General features: G+C 44.4%; 2 protein-coding genes across 9 annotated transcripts in view; one reads left to right on the forward strand and one right to left on the reverse strand.

Moving 5' to 3' along the window:
* LOC135900637 (uncharacterized) overlaps positions 1-18,713 on the forward strand; it is a 38,131-nt gene that overhangs the window by 7,068 nt on the left and 12,350 nt on the right. For 3 of the 5 annotated variants that reach the window (XR_011512765.1, XR_011512768.1, XR_011512770.1), the window contains one exon: positions 44-7,110. The exons of the other annotated variants lie outside the window; for them this stretch is intronic. The gene's annotated coding sequence lies outside the window, so the exon portion shown is untranslated. Of the gene's footprint in view, positions 1-43; positions 7,111-18,713 lie in introns of those variants that run through there. 5 annotated transcript variants of the gene reach the window in all.
* LOC135900635 (proton-coupled amino acid transporter 1-like) overlaps positions 8,676-18,713 on the reverse strand; it is an 83,116-nt gene continuing 73,078 nt past the window's right edge. For all 4 annotated transcript variants that reach the window (XM_065430119.1, XM_065430118.1, XM_065430117.1 and 1 more), the window contains exon 10: positions 8,676-11,944. In XM_065430119.1, coding sequence (XP_065286191.1) covers positions 11,676-11,944 — 269 coding nt within the window. In that variant the 3' untranslated portion in view covers positions 8,676-11,675. The remainder of the gene's footprint in view (positions 11,945-18,713) is intronic.

Consider the following 18,713-nt stretch of genomic DNA (forward strand, 5'->3'; position numbering starts at 1 on the left):
TACTATCATCACATTTCCTTTTCTGTTTTTTTTTTCGTGCTAGTTTGGTGCTGTGGAGTACCATAAGAAGCATGCAGTACGGATGTTGGATGAAATTCATTTGACACCAGGCCTGGCATACGACCCCTATACTCAAGTTGCAATTGGCAGGCCTTTACTTCCACTGGCTGATGGCACCTCCCCAGTAGATGCAGTAGCTACTCATGCTCTGGTATATATGTTAGGAGGAGTAACTACACGTTGGAAGCAAACGGTTGGGTACCATTTCACAGGAAATTCATTTAGCACTGTTGCAGTAAAGAACTTTGTTTTGTCAGTCATAGAAGAGTGTGAAAAAATTGGCATCAGAGTGGATGCTGTGGTCAGTGACATGGGTGGGGGAAATCGGGCATTGTGGAAGAAGTTTTGCGTAGTTGTGGGAAAATTTTCAAGGCCTTCTGTATCTTGTGCTCACCCCTGCGAACCAAGCAGAAAGCTCTATTTCATGGCAGATGTTCCTCATTTAAAAATTTTAGGAATCCCCTTACTCGTGGGCAGGCAATTTTCGTTCCACCTATTGTTTAGAAGCACAATTTGCCCTCAGACAAAGTGAGCCTTGCTTATGTGAAAAAATCTTGTGGAAATTGACTCGCAGCAGCAGCTAGAGATTGCGGCACACTTTAAAAGAGGCATGCTTGAAATCGGGACACTTTTAGAAGATGAAAGTGGGCCTGGTGTACTCGCTGTATAATTACGACACTGGAGCAGCTTTGCACTACCTTGTTCAGACAAGCAAGCTTTCTAAGGAAGCCTTAACAACAGCTTGGTTCTTTAATGTAGTGTACAAGTGGTTTAAGATATTGACGTCCAGAACAACTAAGCTCGCAATCAGTAAGCTGTATGAAGTGAAATACGAAGACAATTATTTTTCTGCAAGATGTAATCAAGCTAGTTGAAAGCCTTAAGATTGGAGAGCGAGGAAAAACAGTATGGAAGCTGATTCAGACTGGTGTCGTGCTTGGCACAACTTCAGCCCTAAAAATTCGGGAGAACTACCTCAATGTTCGAGGTTTTCTTTTGTGCTACTTAGTCGATTTGGGCAAGATAGCCTAGAGAACTTGCTTTCTACACTTTGGTCAAGAAACCCAGTGCCAAAGCCACTTGAATTCTGTTGCGCTTTCCACGTGGCAACAATGGCCCAGTTTTTCAAACCAAGTAACAGTGGTAGTTATAGCAACGACCTTGGTTTTGCTCCGACAGGCCTGGAGATTGTATCGGCAGGCTCACAGGTGCATCGTGCACAGGGGATTGTCGTTTTTCCTGAGGACTTGTTGGATTTCAATGAATCTGAGCAAGTGTCTTTTGATTACCTAGCAGACTATGTCGTCAGCAGTGTCCAAAAGAACATGACTGCCTGTAGTCATTGTGTAGAGGCAATCACTTGCAAAGAAGCCAGCAGTCTGACGAAGCTCAAATCGTATACTAATATTGTTACGGGGATGTTGGGAGTATAGAAAAAGTATTTACGATATGTATACAAAATGAGTCGGAGTAATTAAGATGGCTGACCAACAACAACACGCAGCAGCCAGCGTCCCGCAATCTCTTTCTCTCTCTTCTTTCGTCCTTCCGTAACGTGACCCGCGGGTGGTGAAGCGCCGTGTCGGCGCATGGTAGGTAAAGAATTGCGAGCGAAACGTGCGTGACGTCAACAGGCGTCAGACTTGAGGATGCATCAAAGTGTAGTGGCAAAATCTCGTAATTTACGTTGTTAACTTGACGTAGGAGTTCATAAGACCCTGTGTAGCGAGGGAGAAGCTTCTGGGAGAGGCCAACCCGACGACATGGTGACCAAAGGAGCACCTAAGCACCAGGCGCGAACTTAAAATCGCGATGGCACCGGTCATAACGCTCTTTTTGTATATGCTGCGAAGCTAATAAACAAGATTTGGCGACTTGACGTGCCATGTGAGCGCGATCGATGACTTCGCGAGCGTACTCAGTTGCAACACGTGGCACAGAAGGGAGGATAGTGTCAAACGGCAATGTGGGGTCGCGGCCATACAAAAGATAAAAGGGTGAATATCCTGTAATGTCATGTTGGGATGAGTTGTATGGGAACGTCGCATAGGCTAGCATGGCGTCCCAGTTGCAGTAATCATTGGAGATGTACATCGACAGCATCTCGGTGATTGTTCGGTTGAGATGTTCCGTAAGGTGGTAGGTGGTGTGCAGCTTAATCAGTAATCAGTAACGACAGCGATCCACTTATTCGCTCTAGTCATTGACGGAAAAGAGCCAAGCAGGTCAAGGCATACGTGAAAGAACGATTCAGAGGGAACTTCAATTGGATGGAGTCATCCGACAGGTGAGGTTTCTTCCGGTGCTGACGCAATTCGCAAGTTGTGTGATAACGACGCACATAGCGGTAGAGACCCAGCCAGAAGAACTGGCGTCGTACGCAAAACTCCAAGGCGTCCTGCCGTCGGTGCATCATGAAGTTGTTCAAGAGCAACGGATTGCAGATGACGAGGAAGGACAAGGAGTAACTCATGTCCGTCAGGGTTGATATTGCGACGGTAGAGGATGCCATCGTGCAGCACGTGCCGTCAGTGCAGCCAGATTGCACTCTGGCGATGATGGACTGTAAGGATTCGTTGCATTGTTGTTCAGCACGCATGTTGTTCATGTCAGTAAAAGCCGTCACGCAGGTCACCGGATCATGCGCAACAGGATCAGGGGGATCCACGGGATGACGAAAGAGGCAGTCGCTGTCCTTGTAGAGGCGTCCAGTCTTGTAATTGACAACAAACAAAAATTCCTGGAGCCGCAGTGCCCTGCGACCAAGCCATCCTGTCGGGTCCTGGAGGGAAAACAGCCAGTAAAGTGCGTGGTGGTCTGTAACGACCAAAAACATACAGCCATAAAAATATGGACAGAACTTGCCGACAACCCAAACTAAAGCCAAGCACTTCCACTCGGTGATGAAGTAATTTCTCTCGGCAGGTGACAGCAAGCGGCTGGCATAAGCTATCACGCACTCGGTATCATTCTGCTGTTGGGCGAGAACAGCATTGATGCCATTGCTGCTTGCGTCGGTGTGGACTTCGGTCGGTGCAGATGGATCAAAGTGGGCAAGTATGGGAGGGGTGGTCAGAAATTTGATGAGCGGCGAACGCGTGAGCTTGCTCACCATGAGAACGGCATGTTCTTTAGAAGATCTGTCAAAGGCTGAGCAACGTTGGCGAAGTTTTTGACGAAACGGCGAAAGTAAGAACACAGGCCGACGAAGCAGTGCACGTCAAAACCAGAACGTGGCACAGGGGAACTGCTTACGGCGCGAACTTTTTTCGGATCTACTTGAACACTGGATGCGTCAACGAGGTGTCCCAACACGGTAATCTGATGACGCCCAAATTGACACTTCGTGGAGTTAACTGGAGGCCGGCTTTTCGGAAGACCGCAAGAATAACAGCGAGTCAGGTAACGTGGCTGCCGAACCTGGGAGAAAAAGCAATAACGTCAAGGTAACAGAAACAGGTGGTCTATTTGTAGCCTCGTAGATGAGAGTCCATCATGCGTTCAAATGTCGCAGGAGCATTGCATAGGTCAAAGGGCATGACTTTGAACTGATATAAACCATCCGGCGTGGTAAAGGCCGTCTTCTCGCGGTCCATTTCATCAACTGAAATCTGCCAGTAGCCAGATTGATGGACGAGAAGTATTTAGCTCCGTGCAAGTAGTCGAAGGCGTCATCGATGCGTGGTAGTGGGTAGTCTTTTCGGGTGATCTTGTTTAAATGGCGATAATCGACGCAAACACACCAGGTACGATCTTTTTTTTTTTCACAAGGACGACAGGCAAAGCCCAAGGGCTGGCTGATCATTCGATGACCCCTTTAAGGAGCATTTTGTCCACTTCTGATTGGATGACTCTACGTTCAGCATGGAATACACGATGGGGACGCCGATGAATAGGATTCATGTCTCCAGTGTTGATACTGTGGTGAACAACAGATGTATGTGCTAAAGGCCTGTTGCCGAAATCAAAGATGTCGCATTACGATTTGAGGAGGAGACGTATGTTCGTGGACTGTGCAGAGGTGAGGTCAGGTGCAATCATCTTCGCCAAGTCATCCGTTAGGGAACCAGAGCTGCGAGCTGCAATTGGCGCTAAGAAACCATTCTCGGCATCCAGACTTTCAATGTCAAATTTGGAAGTATTAGAAACGCTGGCCAAGAACATGCGGGATGGAAGCACTTGAGGAGCCTAGGCTGAAATTCAGAAGTGGAAGAATGACGCTGTTATTAGTAATCGTCACCAGCGTATGCGGAGGAGCAACGTTGCGGTTCAAAAGCATGTCGATGATGTGGCAAAGGACATTCACCGTCGGGAATCTGTAGCTGTGCTGTCAAAGCGACGTAAGTGACTGCCTCAGGTGACAGACGCACATCCTGAAGCCAACACAAGTACGGTGGAGCAGTGCTCGGAGCATCACGACTTGAGGCAGTTCCAAATGAAAAACGCCAGTTGCACAGTCGATGAGAGCAGAATGATGGGATAAAAAGTTCAATCCAAGGGTAACGTCGAGAGGGCAGTTGTCGATCACAGCAAAGAGAACAGAAGTAGGACGGCCAGCTGTACTTAAACGTGCAGTACACATTCCAAGAACAACCAGCATGCCGCCGTCGACCACACGAAGCACTCGGGCAGCTGCTGGGGTGAGGACCTTCTTTGAACGTCTACGTAGGCTAGCACTTATCACAGATACGTGGGCTTCAGTGTTGATGACTGCTTGGACAGGTACGCCATCTATTTTAACATCAATTACACTTCTCTTTGTGGGCACAGACAGATTTGTTGCAGTAGTAGGCAATGCGGCACCACCTCCAGGGGCTGCATTTCTTAGTTATCCGAAAGCCGGCGGCCAAAAGCCACAGGGGACGAAATGCAACGTGGCTGCAGCGAACGGGAAGACGGGCAACGTGTTTGCGGTGAACGAGACTGGTGTCTGCATGGCGATGGTGAGTGACTGTACCACCTGTTCCTAGCAGAGTTGTCCGCATTTTTTGACTCGACGGTGGGGGAAACATTGCGGGTATTTCCATTAAAACAGCTCAGGTTGGTCAGCGTGCGAGGTGTTGAGGGCCACGAGTTGCAACAGTATCGGGCGACATGACCAATGCGGCCAATGACAGGTGAAACATATCAGCTGGTCATCCGCACTTCTCCACTCAGTCAGGTTGCGATAACGTGGAGAGAAGTGTTGGGGTGGAACGAAAATAGTAGAAGGGCGTTCGTTAGCTCTCAGATTGGCGACAGCACAGACAATGTAAACCAATGTTTTCAAGTTCCTGGCGACTGATGGTTTGTATGATGGGAACTGGAAAAGTGGTAGCATCAGGGCTACACGAACAGAATGCTGCAGGCGCCATCGCATCCAGTTCACATTGAATGATTCGCACCACGTCCTCTGGTGGCGACGCATGCTGCTGTGTGGATTGATCTTCACACATCGACGTTGCGACAGTATTGGGCAGTCAGGCGAATGGTAGCAAGACCATTCGAGCAGGCTTTTGGCCTGCTCGAATTGTCAGCACTCTTTAATGATAGCATCAGCTGTAGAGCAGCTTTTGCCCATGAGCAGATTAAACGTGTCGTCAGCAATGCCCTTAAGCATGTGCCCAACTTTCTCAGCTTCTGTCATGTCGTGATCGGCTTTACGACAAATTGCCAGCATGTCCTGGATGTACGAGACAGGACTCCGTGGGGGATTGGGCACGGGAGGCCAGTTCCTGCTTTGCGGCAATTTTACGGCCAGCTGGTTTGCCGAACAACTCTGTCAACTTCTCTTTGCATTGGTCTCAGCTGGTTAGCTCCTCTTCGTCGTTTTCGTACCACACCTTTGCCATGCCTCTTAGAAGAACAGGTTAGCTAGCATCAGCGTAGGGTCCCATCTGTTGAGTCCACTCACACATTCGCACCCACTTTTCAATGTCGGTGCCATCAGTCCCGCAGAAAGTTCCAGGATCCTTGGTTTGCACAACGACAGCCAAAGGTGACAGCGACGTAGCTGGCAACGATGATGTAGGGGGCGGCAACGACGTTGATCCCGCATGCTCACTGTCATTCGTGGTGCGGACGGTGATGCGACGTCCACTGCGGACCTCCGTTTCCAGCCATGGTACTCCGCACCTCTCGTGAATATGTTACGGGGATATTGGAAGTATATAGAAAGAGTGTATTTACAATATATATACTAAATGAGTCAGAGTAGTTAAGATTGCTGACCACCAACAACACGCAGCAGCCAGCGTCCCGTGATCTTCTTGCTCTCTCTTCTTTCATCCTTCCGTAACATTATTAAACTCTCTGCCTTCACCTACTGTTATTCAATTTTTGCAAACAGCAGAGAACTTGTTTCATGCCAACACTGAAACCCTGCTCCACAACAAACTACTTTTGGCTCAGCTTGTGGAATCTGTTTGTAACAGTGTCACAACCGTCAACTGTTTTCCTGCATGTCACAGAATAGACAGAAAGCTGCTTCGAGTGTTCTTCAAAATTAGGGATTCATATTCTCCTTCGAAAAGAAAATGAGTGAGTGGCACAAACCAGTTGTGTGGTAGTTGCAGTCTTGGCAAACAGGTAGCCACTAGAAATGTAAAGTAATAAGTTTCGCAGGGCAAAATTCACTGCACTTCGCTTGAAGTTTAATTCGATCAGCAAGGCTGACCTACATGTGGAAGTGGTGTGCGGTGCCATGCAAATGCTACATTTCTTTTTTCTAAGGAAGGTGGGGGGGGGGTTACGTTTCAAAAATATCTGGAATATTATTGCTTATATTTTTTTGCATATGTATTTAGAACTTTACTACCAACTCCATTATAATGCAAAAATTGCTCTCAATGTCTTTTTCACTTGCTTGTTTACCAAGTTTGCATCCCTGTACCACTACAAGAATTAGTGCATCTGTTGCAATCCACTTTAATAATTTTTTTCCTTCGGGTTTGATTGCCTATGCGAGCCTGACAGCTGCTCATGGACTGTGTGTGTTTGTGCTGTATACTTGTCTGCAAGACTGTGGTAAGCACCTTTATTAAACCAATTTGAGGAATGTTTGGTCCTACAGCCCTATTGTTCTGTCTGTCTCTATACCTGCCGCGGCTGCTAAGCCACTGCGATGGCTGCATTTCGATGGGGGCGATATGCAAAGACACCCGTGTCTAGTGCATTGGTGGCACGTTAAAGAATCCAAGCTGGTCAAAATCAATCCGGAGTCCCCCATTACGGCGTGCCTTATAATGAGGTCGTGGTTTTGGGACGTAAAACCCAAGAATCAATTTTTTTTGTCTTGTGTGCCTTGACTGTTCCAGTTAACGCAACACTGCTTCCCTGCGAAAACTTACAACGTAAAAGAATACAGATGCACATAGTATACAGATATAAAATTAGCACTTCAACAAAAGTGTTACTGGTGCCAATGAGGGGGAGGAGGATAATTATTTTTGGAACCTCTGTCCAGTTGTCCCATCAAGTTATTTCATTTTTTGCTATCAAAATCGAACCCTTTCCAAGAGAAATGCCACAAACCACATTCTGTCTGGCGGAGACATGTCTATGTTGAAATCGCCCACAATTGCGATGGGAGTGGAGTCGGTAGGAGTGGTCCAACCAAAGGTGCATATGCTTGGTGTTTGCGGGACGATCTTTGTCCATATTACGTGCCGCCTGCTGTCATCGCTTTTGTTCACAACACTTTTGTTCATGACGGTGTTCTTCGTAGGTGTGGTATCATTCCGCAGTCCTCACCACATACAGCGTACCCATTGCACGTGTGGAAGGAAACCGAGATAAGATTCGTGGTTTGCTTATAGAGCCCATGATGTCAAGCTGCAATCCATACTAGACAGTGTCTATTCCGGTTTTATGTTATTTTTTATCACAATACGTTTTGACACTTCTTGCAATTAAATGCAGCTGGGACATACCTAGCAATACGCTCTTGCTTTATGCTTAGCTCTCGTAACTCTGGGGTGGCCACCATCTTTCTTGCCTACGCACACAAACCGCCAGAACAGCTCCGCTGGAAAAAAAGAATATAACTCATCAGAATGCAGATGCTGCAACACACAAGAAAGTCATCACTCTAGGCACAGTTCGAAGATGCCACCTAGTGCTGGCAAAACCACTCTGTGCCCTTCCGACTTGCATTCACTCTTATCTTTTTGATCTCTCAACATTGTAATTCTTCGGCATGCACTTTCAATTGGACTCCACACGAAGCTCCCGAATACCACGGCACTTTACATCCCAAAGCACTGATGTCACCTTCCAACCTCACAGCAGCTAAGGCCATGGTGTTAGATTTGAGGTTGTATCTGCAGTTACCACCATTGAAGCAGCTTTCTGAATTTTGCTGACACTTGGCAGGTCAACCGCATTTTAATACTCCAGGTGCTGTGCCTGTCCATGTGCTCCTTCAGGTCACACTTACTACAATTTGGCTGATCTAGGCAAGCCCCTCTCAGTTCTCAATACTGTATAAATAGTCAACTGCTGGACAAATGGACATCGGAAGAGCAGGTGATGAAAGATTATGCAGAAACCTGCCAAGCAGGCTAATCGAGCAGTAAGGCACAATGCTGACCCCACCACCATGATAATAATTACAGACATCATGTTCCACGCACACATAATGCCAACAAATCTTTATTTACAGTGATTCGGAAGCCAAAGGGGAAAGGAAGAGAGCAACATTGCATACAATATGCCAACTGTTCCATGTAAATTTCTACTCTGTAAATGTCTTTACGAATAGTGAGCCTTAAGGCAGTTTCATTACACCTGTCTGTACACAAGTAAGATAACTGCCCAGCACACCAGTCAATAACGAATCAATCATATGGTCATAAAAATACGTCACATCTTCTTAATATAAGGCAATGCATTTTCTTCACCAAGAAAATGAAGCAATCAATTCAATATGTAATGTTTACATTTACTTATACTTTAATATTACTACAAATGACAATACATCGGTGTATAATACATGCAGTTGTATACTATATACAAGGGTGCATAACAAAGTATATACATGTAAATCTAAACGTGTATTCAAGCTTCACCATAAAAAGGGAAGAAAAATGGTCCCCATATGACAAAAAGAGCCACACTCTAGTACTAAAGAGACAGCAAAAGGGCTAACTATGCTGTTGGTTATGCCAGCATCTATCAGAAGACACTGATCATGCCTCATTTTGATGCAGCTACAAATCAGCCAAGCTATACAGGACAGCCAATACTGATTCCGAGTCAAGACTAAAGTTACTGACAAAGCATCACATGTTCAAAGAAATACTTGCTCATGTAAAGGGTGCCTGCTAGTCTTGTGCAGTTTTATCAATAAATGTAGAGAAACATGTTAAGGCACACAGTTAAGCATTCTGACACTAAACAACAATTACCATCTCGGGCACTCTACGCACAATCGCATTGAGAAAATTATTTGAACATGCAAGTGCACATGAAATGGAAGACTGATTTAAATATTCCAGTTGTCGAAGCTGTTGATGGCGACTGTTTTGTCCAAAGAGTGTGGTCATTAATCTAAGGCACATAGGTTTCAGTTCTCATTGGAAAAAAATAAAAAGGAGTCTACAAGTTATCACAGGTACAGTGCAACAATGCACTGAAAAGATATATAAAGGTTCGCTCACTGAAGGCACTTGCAGGTTGTGGTGGAGGCAAATCCTTATTTACACATACATGGTAACACACAGAACGTTCATGGAAGCACCTTCTCCTAGAAGCAGCCGAAATCGCCAGACTAGAACAATGCAAAGGCCCAGAGGAAGCAAGCACTCAATATCATATCTCTGAAGAGTACACCTTATACCGGCGGTACACAGCAAGCAGTAGCTTGAGCGCAAAAACATGAAGCTGTATGAGAAACAACAAGAAAACAACCAAACAAGATGTGAAACAATAGGCTGTACAAGAAGCAAGAAAAATGCTCGCACAATTCACTGTAATGCCACGTTAAAGGTGCAAAAAAAATCTCTTGAGCAATCACGAAGCACACGCCAAAATGACGATATTAAGCACTTCAGTAACTGAGGTGCATTGCTCGATGACCTTAGTGGTGTGGCACACGCAGTGAGTGATCAGGGCACACGATTAAAAACTGTGAGGTGAAATTCATGAATCTAAGCAACCTCTATATTGTTTAGAAAGGCCCACATGACAAAATGGCTTCCAAGCAGCCCAACTATTGCATTGTGAGAGCCAGTGGAAGCCACAGGCTGCTAGACTGAGGGACTTGGCTTGAAACGAATGAAACGAAAAGTGGACAGATTAATGGAATGTGACTGGAAGCCCCAAACACACTATCAAAAGTCTTTGACAGAGGACTTTGGAGATACAGCATGAGAATCTCAGCATGCACGACAACTGCTGCCAAGTGCTCAGCTCACACTGGCACTGTAGGCAGGAGAATCATTTGGTTACAATGATAACTGCTTTAAATAAACAACACATGAAGAAGTGCACAATTACTGCTAATTCTCAGCACTTTCTGCAGCCCCTGACAAGGCAGGTTCATTATTTGATCAGGTAACTGTTTACAAATGAAATGAGAATGATGAACATGGCCTAAGGTAGCATGAGTCTTAAAAAATCGCAAGCACATCACAAATAAGAAAGCTCCTCCCTAAGGCTCAATAAATACATCCCACTGGCACCTACAGGTAGTCCCCTCTATCCCGATGTCAAGAACAAATGCCAGTCCTTTGTGAGCACACTCAAAAGAGTGTCCCCTTCCTGTACTCAAAAGAGTGTCCTTCCTGCTTGACATTGCTAGATCAAAGAGTGTTTATAGAAAGATGTTGCTCCAGAAACTTAAGCTTCAATTCTAAAGCTGGTAAAATCATGCAGTGTTCTGTTGCGTTCATTACCTGCTTAACTGCGAACTTCTAGCAGAATGCTTGTACACAACAATGTGAGCACACTAATTTCATTACGTTCTAAATTCAAGCAGTGCCAAGGCTCAACTCAATGCTCTATCAACACAGGATTGAATCACCAGCATTAGTAGTCAATAATTTTAAGCACCAAAGACCAATGTCAGCCAGACACCATGACACAAGAAACTGCAAACTCTCCTAGAGAAGTGTATGTGTGGTTTACACCTTTCACACGCACTAGCATTTCCTGTAACTGTGTAGAAGTACATTGTAAACACCAATTTAATGGCATGTATAAACTGCAAAAAAAAGCTTTTCATGACTAACTTGGTTTAGTTGAAGCCTTACCAATATGCTTTCTCTAACTGCTGTTATATATCATACATACGTATATGCACGTCTATTGGTGCACAGTCTCCAGACTAGTACCCATCCCCATAATTCGAATTTGAAAAATGCCTATGCAGAACAATAAGGCACACTTGCATAAGTACATACACAGCTTTAACAGCCAGGATGAGCTGGACCAGATTGCTTATGTCTAGTTAAGCATGAAAAGCTTTTTCCAAACTTTCATACAGAAAATGTAACAGCTGCACCCCACTTTGATACTTTAGGGCAGTTGAGCACAAACTTCAGCCACGGTCGAACAGGAGACCCCATAACAAATCCTCCTACATCCCCACGCCATGCACAGGCACAAAGCGTACTCACAGCGGGAGCACTATGTAATCACGACGGGCTGCTGGGTGGACTCGAAAAGGTGTTAACAATTTCTGTGACTGTAACAAATGTCCCGGTCACAAATCCCAGCACTCCAAGTACCGAGATGAAGATGTTCTTGACCCATAGCCAGCTCCACAGGAGTTTACCCTGGTCACCCTCCCACATCGTGAAGAGCTCTAATAAGGGAGGCAAGATGAGTGCCAGGCTGCTGCTTGCCAATGCACCAACCAGTGGGATGAAGAGATCCAGCCTGGGTACCGCAACGGCTAGCACAACTGCGTAGGTAAACAAAAGAAGAAAAAAAAAAGAGGCACATTGAGGCAAGGCAGCCCTTTCAGGACACCTCAAGGACAGCAAATAGACTGATTTCATAACGGGTTTCACTAAGCCAGTGCTACCACAAAATGTCAGAAATTAGTAAAGCAACTAACTATAGTCTTTAGCTGACTGAAGGGCAACTAGGATTTACAGCACCTAGCTTGCTTTTACTGCAACAGCAGCTGAAAACGCAAAACTGGGTTTGCTCTATCCTCCAATAATTCCAAAACTCCAATAATTCAAACTTTCAGTTTTTTCACACAAATTTCAAATTTTTGGTTGGCCTGCTATGTTTTCAATGCATTTTAAAGCTGCTTAATTCAAACTTCTCTTTTTCAATAATTTGGTCAATTCATACTTTTCACTTGCCTGTGCCAGAAAACATCTGTCGTCTTTATAGCTTCTAGCTGCACATTTGCATTCTTATATCACTAACAGTTCAAATAAAGCTGATTGCTTGCCTACACGTGTCAATGCGACCAAACTAGCTAAACTGCACGCATCAACAATCGCATGTTGATTAAGGAAGAAAGAAAAAAAAAAGCAACACAGTAGGCGCAGCGTGTACAAAAATGACACGTGTGACCCTTGGCGTCTCTCCTTTTCCCAGTGAGTGCATGTGTCAAAGCCGCCAAACCGTGTGCACCAATAGAATCAAGCGTCGATAAAGAAGGGGAAAAAAAAAAAAAGAACAGACCACTGAGGTACCTGAGTGCGCCGTATGCTGTATGTGTGAGTGAAAGCATGTGAGAGTGAGCCTAGCGATCCCAGCTCAATCTTGCACACGCAAAGGAGGGAAGCGGGGAGGAAGCGTGTCATCTATCACGTGCAAAGTTCTGTGGAGAGGGTAGGGAGGGATGCCCATTCTACTTCAGGCAGCTCGGGTGGCCATGCGCGCCAGAACCGCTGCATCTTGAAAGCCATCTGCGAAGGCGGCAGAGTCTGCTGCATGCTGTGTTTTTGCAGCTTAGTTGACGCTCATGCAAGACACAGCATGAAAGTAAATTTGCTCGCTGCTGCTGTCATGCTTCCCCTCCCCAGCGTTTCGACAGCGAGTTTCCCCAGTCATCAAGTGAGATGTGTTCATGTTTGCTTGTGTGCACGTGACACCATGCTTGCAAATTCTAGACTGAAAACTCTCACAAAGAGGTGGCTGCCTTGCTAGCATAGAAAACTTTGCTTTGAAGTCTCATGCAGCGACAAAGCAATAATCCAATCATGATTTTTTTTTTAAATATTGTTACAAAGGGTCACTGCCAGTGAAACACGTGGGAAGCGAGAGTGGAGAAAGAGGAGGACGACATTGCTCCTCATATTTCCATGGTTTTTGTGCCTTGGTGATCATTAAAGCAGCCCCTTAACCCTCTACGGAGATCGTAACAATATGAATACTGTTTGAATATTATTTGTGAATGTTATATTACTGAATATATGCGAATGTTTCATTACAACACAAGTTGGTATGTTGCCCCGAGTCATACTTATAAGAACTTCTGATAACTTTAGATAATTCAAACAAAATCCCCTCAGTTTGAATTATCGAGAGCCTACTGTAGATATAGTTAGCTTACATGTATCTCTAAGGCACACAGATCTGCTGCAAAACATGATATTCAATGGTTTGATCATTGAGGCATTACATACAAGTTGCTGCATCACATTACGTGTTACATGCACCGTCAACATGTGTCATAATCGCCCAATAAGCGCCTAGGTTTTTAAGCAAAATTGCCTGCCACTATCACCACCAAGATTAAAAACTCATTCCTGGCAATGCGAACTTAGGAGCTGATAGCACAATCCACTGGGCTATTGTGCAATATTTGCGCACTAGATAACTTGAGCAAAGCTTTTGGCACTATGCAATGCTCTGAATTGTGGTGTTGTACTTGTATTTCGGAAGCGAAAACAGGTAATTTACTGTAGTGGATAAAGATGACTTGTACACTGCAGAGATATCATATTTGAGAATAGTGCCCTCCGCAGCAAGAGCCAGCTGTTGCAGTAATATGTAGTTCAATGACTCAGGAATTGCTGACTGTCATTTTCTTTGATGGCTAATTTCATCCTCTCAGTTCTCTTTTACCATGAGCAAACAGCTTAACTTTTGATATGTAAGAGGGGGAAAGTGAGAAAAAATATTCTACACTACGTAGCTTGGTGTAGGAGCTCCGTCCCTCAAAAGTACATGCTGGCAAAATTGTGCAGAATGCAGCTGGCTTTGGCATTCTGCTCAAGGTTGCCTTGTGCCCAAGGTACAGCAGAAAGGCAATGAAGACAATTCTGGCACCATGCCAGTGGCAGTGTACATGCACTTTGAATGCAGTGACCTTAATCTATTCTATGTAGACGGCTCTTTGCCTAAAACCATCATGATGCACCTTTGCACCAACCTGGATGGTTAACCTGGATGGTTAATTTTGGTTATGTTCAACACCCATACATCACATAGTAAGAAAAAAACCTAAATTGCTGTAAAATGCTGTGCCAAAAAAGAAAACTCTGCAGTAGAACCTTGCCCATATTATCCCGTTACTTAGAATCTCCTGGCGGCAATGTTCGCTATTGAGAACAAAGAATGACCCAATACAATTACGCTTCTTTTTTAATGGTTCGTGCATTCCCAGACCTAGCAATCTTGAAGGTATAATAAAAGCAGCGGAACAATTCTATACTGACCTGTGCAGTACCCAGAGGACTCAGTAGTACTCTATTCAAACCAATATTGAACAGGATACAGAAACTCCTCCTATAACTAGAGATGAGGTCACAAGGGCCTTGCAAGGCAATGGGGAAAAGCGGCAGGAGAGGATGGACTAACAGTCGATTTAAACAAAGATGGAGGAGACATAATGCTAGGAAAACTGGCGGCTCTCTGTACGAAATGTCTATCGAATGCAAGGATCCCAGCAAACTGGAAGAATGCAAACATTATACTAATCCACAAAAAGGGAAACGTTAAAGAACTGAAAAATTATAGGCCCATTAGCTTACTCCCGGTATTATATAAAATATTTACCAAAATAATCTCCAATAGAATAAGGGCAACACTGGATCAAGGGAATAGGCTGGCTTCAGGAACGGATACACTACAATGGATCACATCAATGTCATTAATCGGGTTATCGAGAAATCCGCACAGTACAATAAGCCTCTCTTTATGGCTTTCATAGATTATGAAAAAGCATTTGATTCAGTAGAGATACCAGCAGTCATAGAGGCATTGCATAATCAAGGAGTACAGACCGCTTACGTAAATACCCTGGAAAATATCTACAGAGATTCCACGGTCACCTTCATTCTACATAAGAAAAGTAGGAAGATACCATAAAGAAAGGGATCAGACAAGGAGACAATTTTTCCAATGTTATTCACTGCGTGCTTGAAAGAAGTATTCAAGCTATTAAACTGGGAAGGTTTAGGAGTAAGGATCGACGGCGAATACCTCAGCAACTTTCAGTTTGCCGATGACATTGTTCTATTTAGCAACACTGCGGACGAGTTACAACAAATGATTGAGGACCTTAACAGGGAGAGTGTAAGAGTGGGGTTGAAGATTAATATGATGAAGATTAATAGACAAAGAAGATCAATAAGACAACAATAATGATAAATAACTGGGCAAGGGAACAAGAGTTCAAGATCGCAAGTCAGCCTCTAGAGTTTGTGAAGGAGTGCGTTTACCTAGGTCAACTAATCACAGGGAACCCTGACCATGAGAAGGAAATTCACAGAAGAATAAAAATGGGTTGGATCGCATATGGCAGACATCATGAGCTCCTGACCGGGAGCTTACCGTTATCATTGAAAAGGAAAGTACACAATCAGTGCATTCTACCGGTGCTGACATACAGGGCAGAGACTTGGAGACTGACAAAGAAGCTTGAGAACAAATTAAGGACCGTGTGAAGAGTGATGGAACGAAGAATGCTAGGCATAACTTTAAGAGACAGAAAGAGAGCAGTTTGGATCAGAGAGCAAACGGGTATAGACGATATTCTAATAGACATTAAGAGAAAAAAATGGCGCTGGGCAGGCCATGTAATGTGCAGATTAGATAACCGTTGGACCATTAGGGTGACAGAATGGGTACCAAGAGAAGGGAAGCACAGTAGAGGACGGCAGAAGACTAGATGATGCGACAAAATTAGGAAATTTGCGGGTGCTAGTTGGAATCGGTTGGTGCAGGACAGGGGTAACTGGAGACCGCAAGGAGGGGCCTTCGTCCTGCAGTGGACATAAAATAGGCTGCTGCTGATGATGATGACATTCCCGGAAAACACAACCTTTCAGCATTACCGTTCGGTACATTGCCAAACTGTGACTGTCTGATACATTTGCTGGCCGCTTGATCCTGTGTAAACAAGGCACGAGGCACGTGCAACAAGAACTGTAGTTGCCTATCAAAGCATCATCCCTGCAATACTCGCCTGCCCATCTCACGCAAAAACTTCGCCATGCACTCGGTTTCTTAATCTGGTACCAGCAAACCTTCTTCTGCACGCCATATGCATGGCTATCGCCGCGAACCCTATTGTGATAACCATCTTCACCTATCTTTTTCACAGTGTATGGGGCCGTTGGAAAACCTGCACGCTTTTCATAATCGATAACACAAACTCGCCACACTTTTCTGCTGCATGTGGCAAGAAGTGAGCATCATGTTTCGCTCTGGCGGCATCGCAAGCATCATATTCCAACGTTGCCAACCAACTCAATTTCATATTTTTTTTCATTACAGGCATCGCATTCCGTGTCACCAACCAACTCAATTTCATTTCTTAAAACACTAAGCAATAGCAAAACGACAATGTGCACTTCGGTTTACTTAGGCCTGATCAGCTTGACGCGTATCGGCATCTCATGCCACAAAGCTTTGTGCCGAGGGGGTACGTCGAAACTTCCTGCCGAAATGCGCCGGTCAAGGAAGCTGAAACATCTGACATAGCCGAATTCAAGTAGCAGAAATGCAAGTTTGCCACAGCTGCAATAATGACATCACACCTCTCAGGCTGCTCAGGCCCCACCAGCTCGGTGGGCGTCAACATCTCGTGCTGCAAAGATTTGCACAATGCTTTGCATTCTATAGCCTTCTACTACAGTAGAGTCTGTCAAGTTTTTTAACGACTTTGGATCGTACATTTTCACAGTTGGTACGTTTTCTCTCGTGTAATTTTTTTTTTCAAAAACATATGAATGAGGTTGAACTGCATATGCTGCACTGTAAATGAAAGCAATGTCATGGGCCACTGCCCAAAGGTAGATGTAGATCCTTAGGATATACTTGCACGTACCCACTCTGGGGGATTGGCCAAGAACCAGGAAAGTCAAAGTACAAGATCGAGGACACAATTTTATAATAGGTAAGATAGAACTGAAAGATAGAGATTGGAGAGCCTGCATGATTTTATGAAAATGAAAAGTTACACGACAACCATACAAATAAAACAATTAAAATTCAATTTGGGTGAAAGGAAAGGCTCAAAATTTTGTATTCAGAGTTAAAATCTTATTGATCGTAAAAGAAAATCTTGGATGGCAGTGCTAACCTTCCCGTCACTTTCCCAAGTGTAGAGGCACCCAAAGATAGTACATTTTGAACAGCTAGATCTAATCCAAGAAGACGGAGTGGTGTTTCTAAGGTTCGTTTTCTTAAGCTAATAAATCATTGCCAAGAAATTTAAAAAATATTCTATGGTTTCACCTTCCCTACACGTATGACAAATCGGTGAGGGTGCCAGACCAGCCCTGTATAAATAAAGGTTTAAAGAAGGTATGCGACAGCAAAGTCTACTAATAGTAACTGCAATTTTCCTCGATTGGCATACAGTGCTTTTTCAGGGGTACAAGTGTTTAAAATCAGAGGAATTCGTTGTAGATGGCACAGTGAATTCTCACAACATCATTTACCTCTGAAATCTTGCAGCTATGATCAAGGCTGATGTAAAGAGAATTTGAATGGCTGGGCCAGCTACTGAAGCTTTTGCCAATGAATCAGCCATTTCATTTAGAACTAGGCCTGTATGCCCAGGTACCCAGTCTAAATGGACATTAGTGAAGTGTTGAGGTACTAAGGACTTAAACACTCACAGAACCTGAGATTCCTTAGGTACTAAGTACACAAGGACAGAGAGTCAATAACAATAACTACATGAGCTGTTGGGCTTAATTTAGGAAGGGCCAGTACTACTGCTAAAAATTCTGCAAGAAATACTGGTACGAAGTCTGGAAGCTGCAAGGAAAATGACCAATCGAGAATAGGGCTGAATATACCAATACCACATTTTTCTTGTTTCTGCGTGGCATCAATCGCTATGACTACAATTGTTTGTGATTTTATTAAATAATCCTGTAGGATAGCACTTAACATTACAGTCGAAACTCGCAATAACGAAACCCCGTGGCAACGAAATATTTTCGTATCCCCGGCGAACACCCATGGGATTCAATGCATTCAGTACCTCTCGGCAACGAAATGTTGCTATACTACAATGCCGCATCAATTAATTTTGCCGGAATGCAACCCCGCATATTACCTAGTTGCGCAAGACTATCAGGCTCCAAAATGCGCTCAAGTGCTATTTCTTTTCACTAAAATTGTGTAATATACCACTACATTATGCTTGTGTGGGTGCCACCATTTTTGTTTACAAAAACAACCAAGCACCGGAAGTGACCGGATCGGAAGCGATACGCCAGAAACACGTAATCGCTGCCATCTTGTTC

The sequence above is a fragment of the Dermacentor albipictus genome, chromosome 3 (assembly GCF_038994185.2).
Source record: "Dermacentor albipictus isolate Rhodes 1998 colony chromosome 3, USDA_Dalb.pri_finalv2, whole genome shotgun sequence".
NCBI lineage: Eukaryota > Metazoa > Arthropoda > Arachnida > Ixodida > Ixodidae > Dermacentor > Dermacentor albipictus.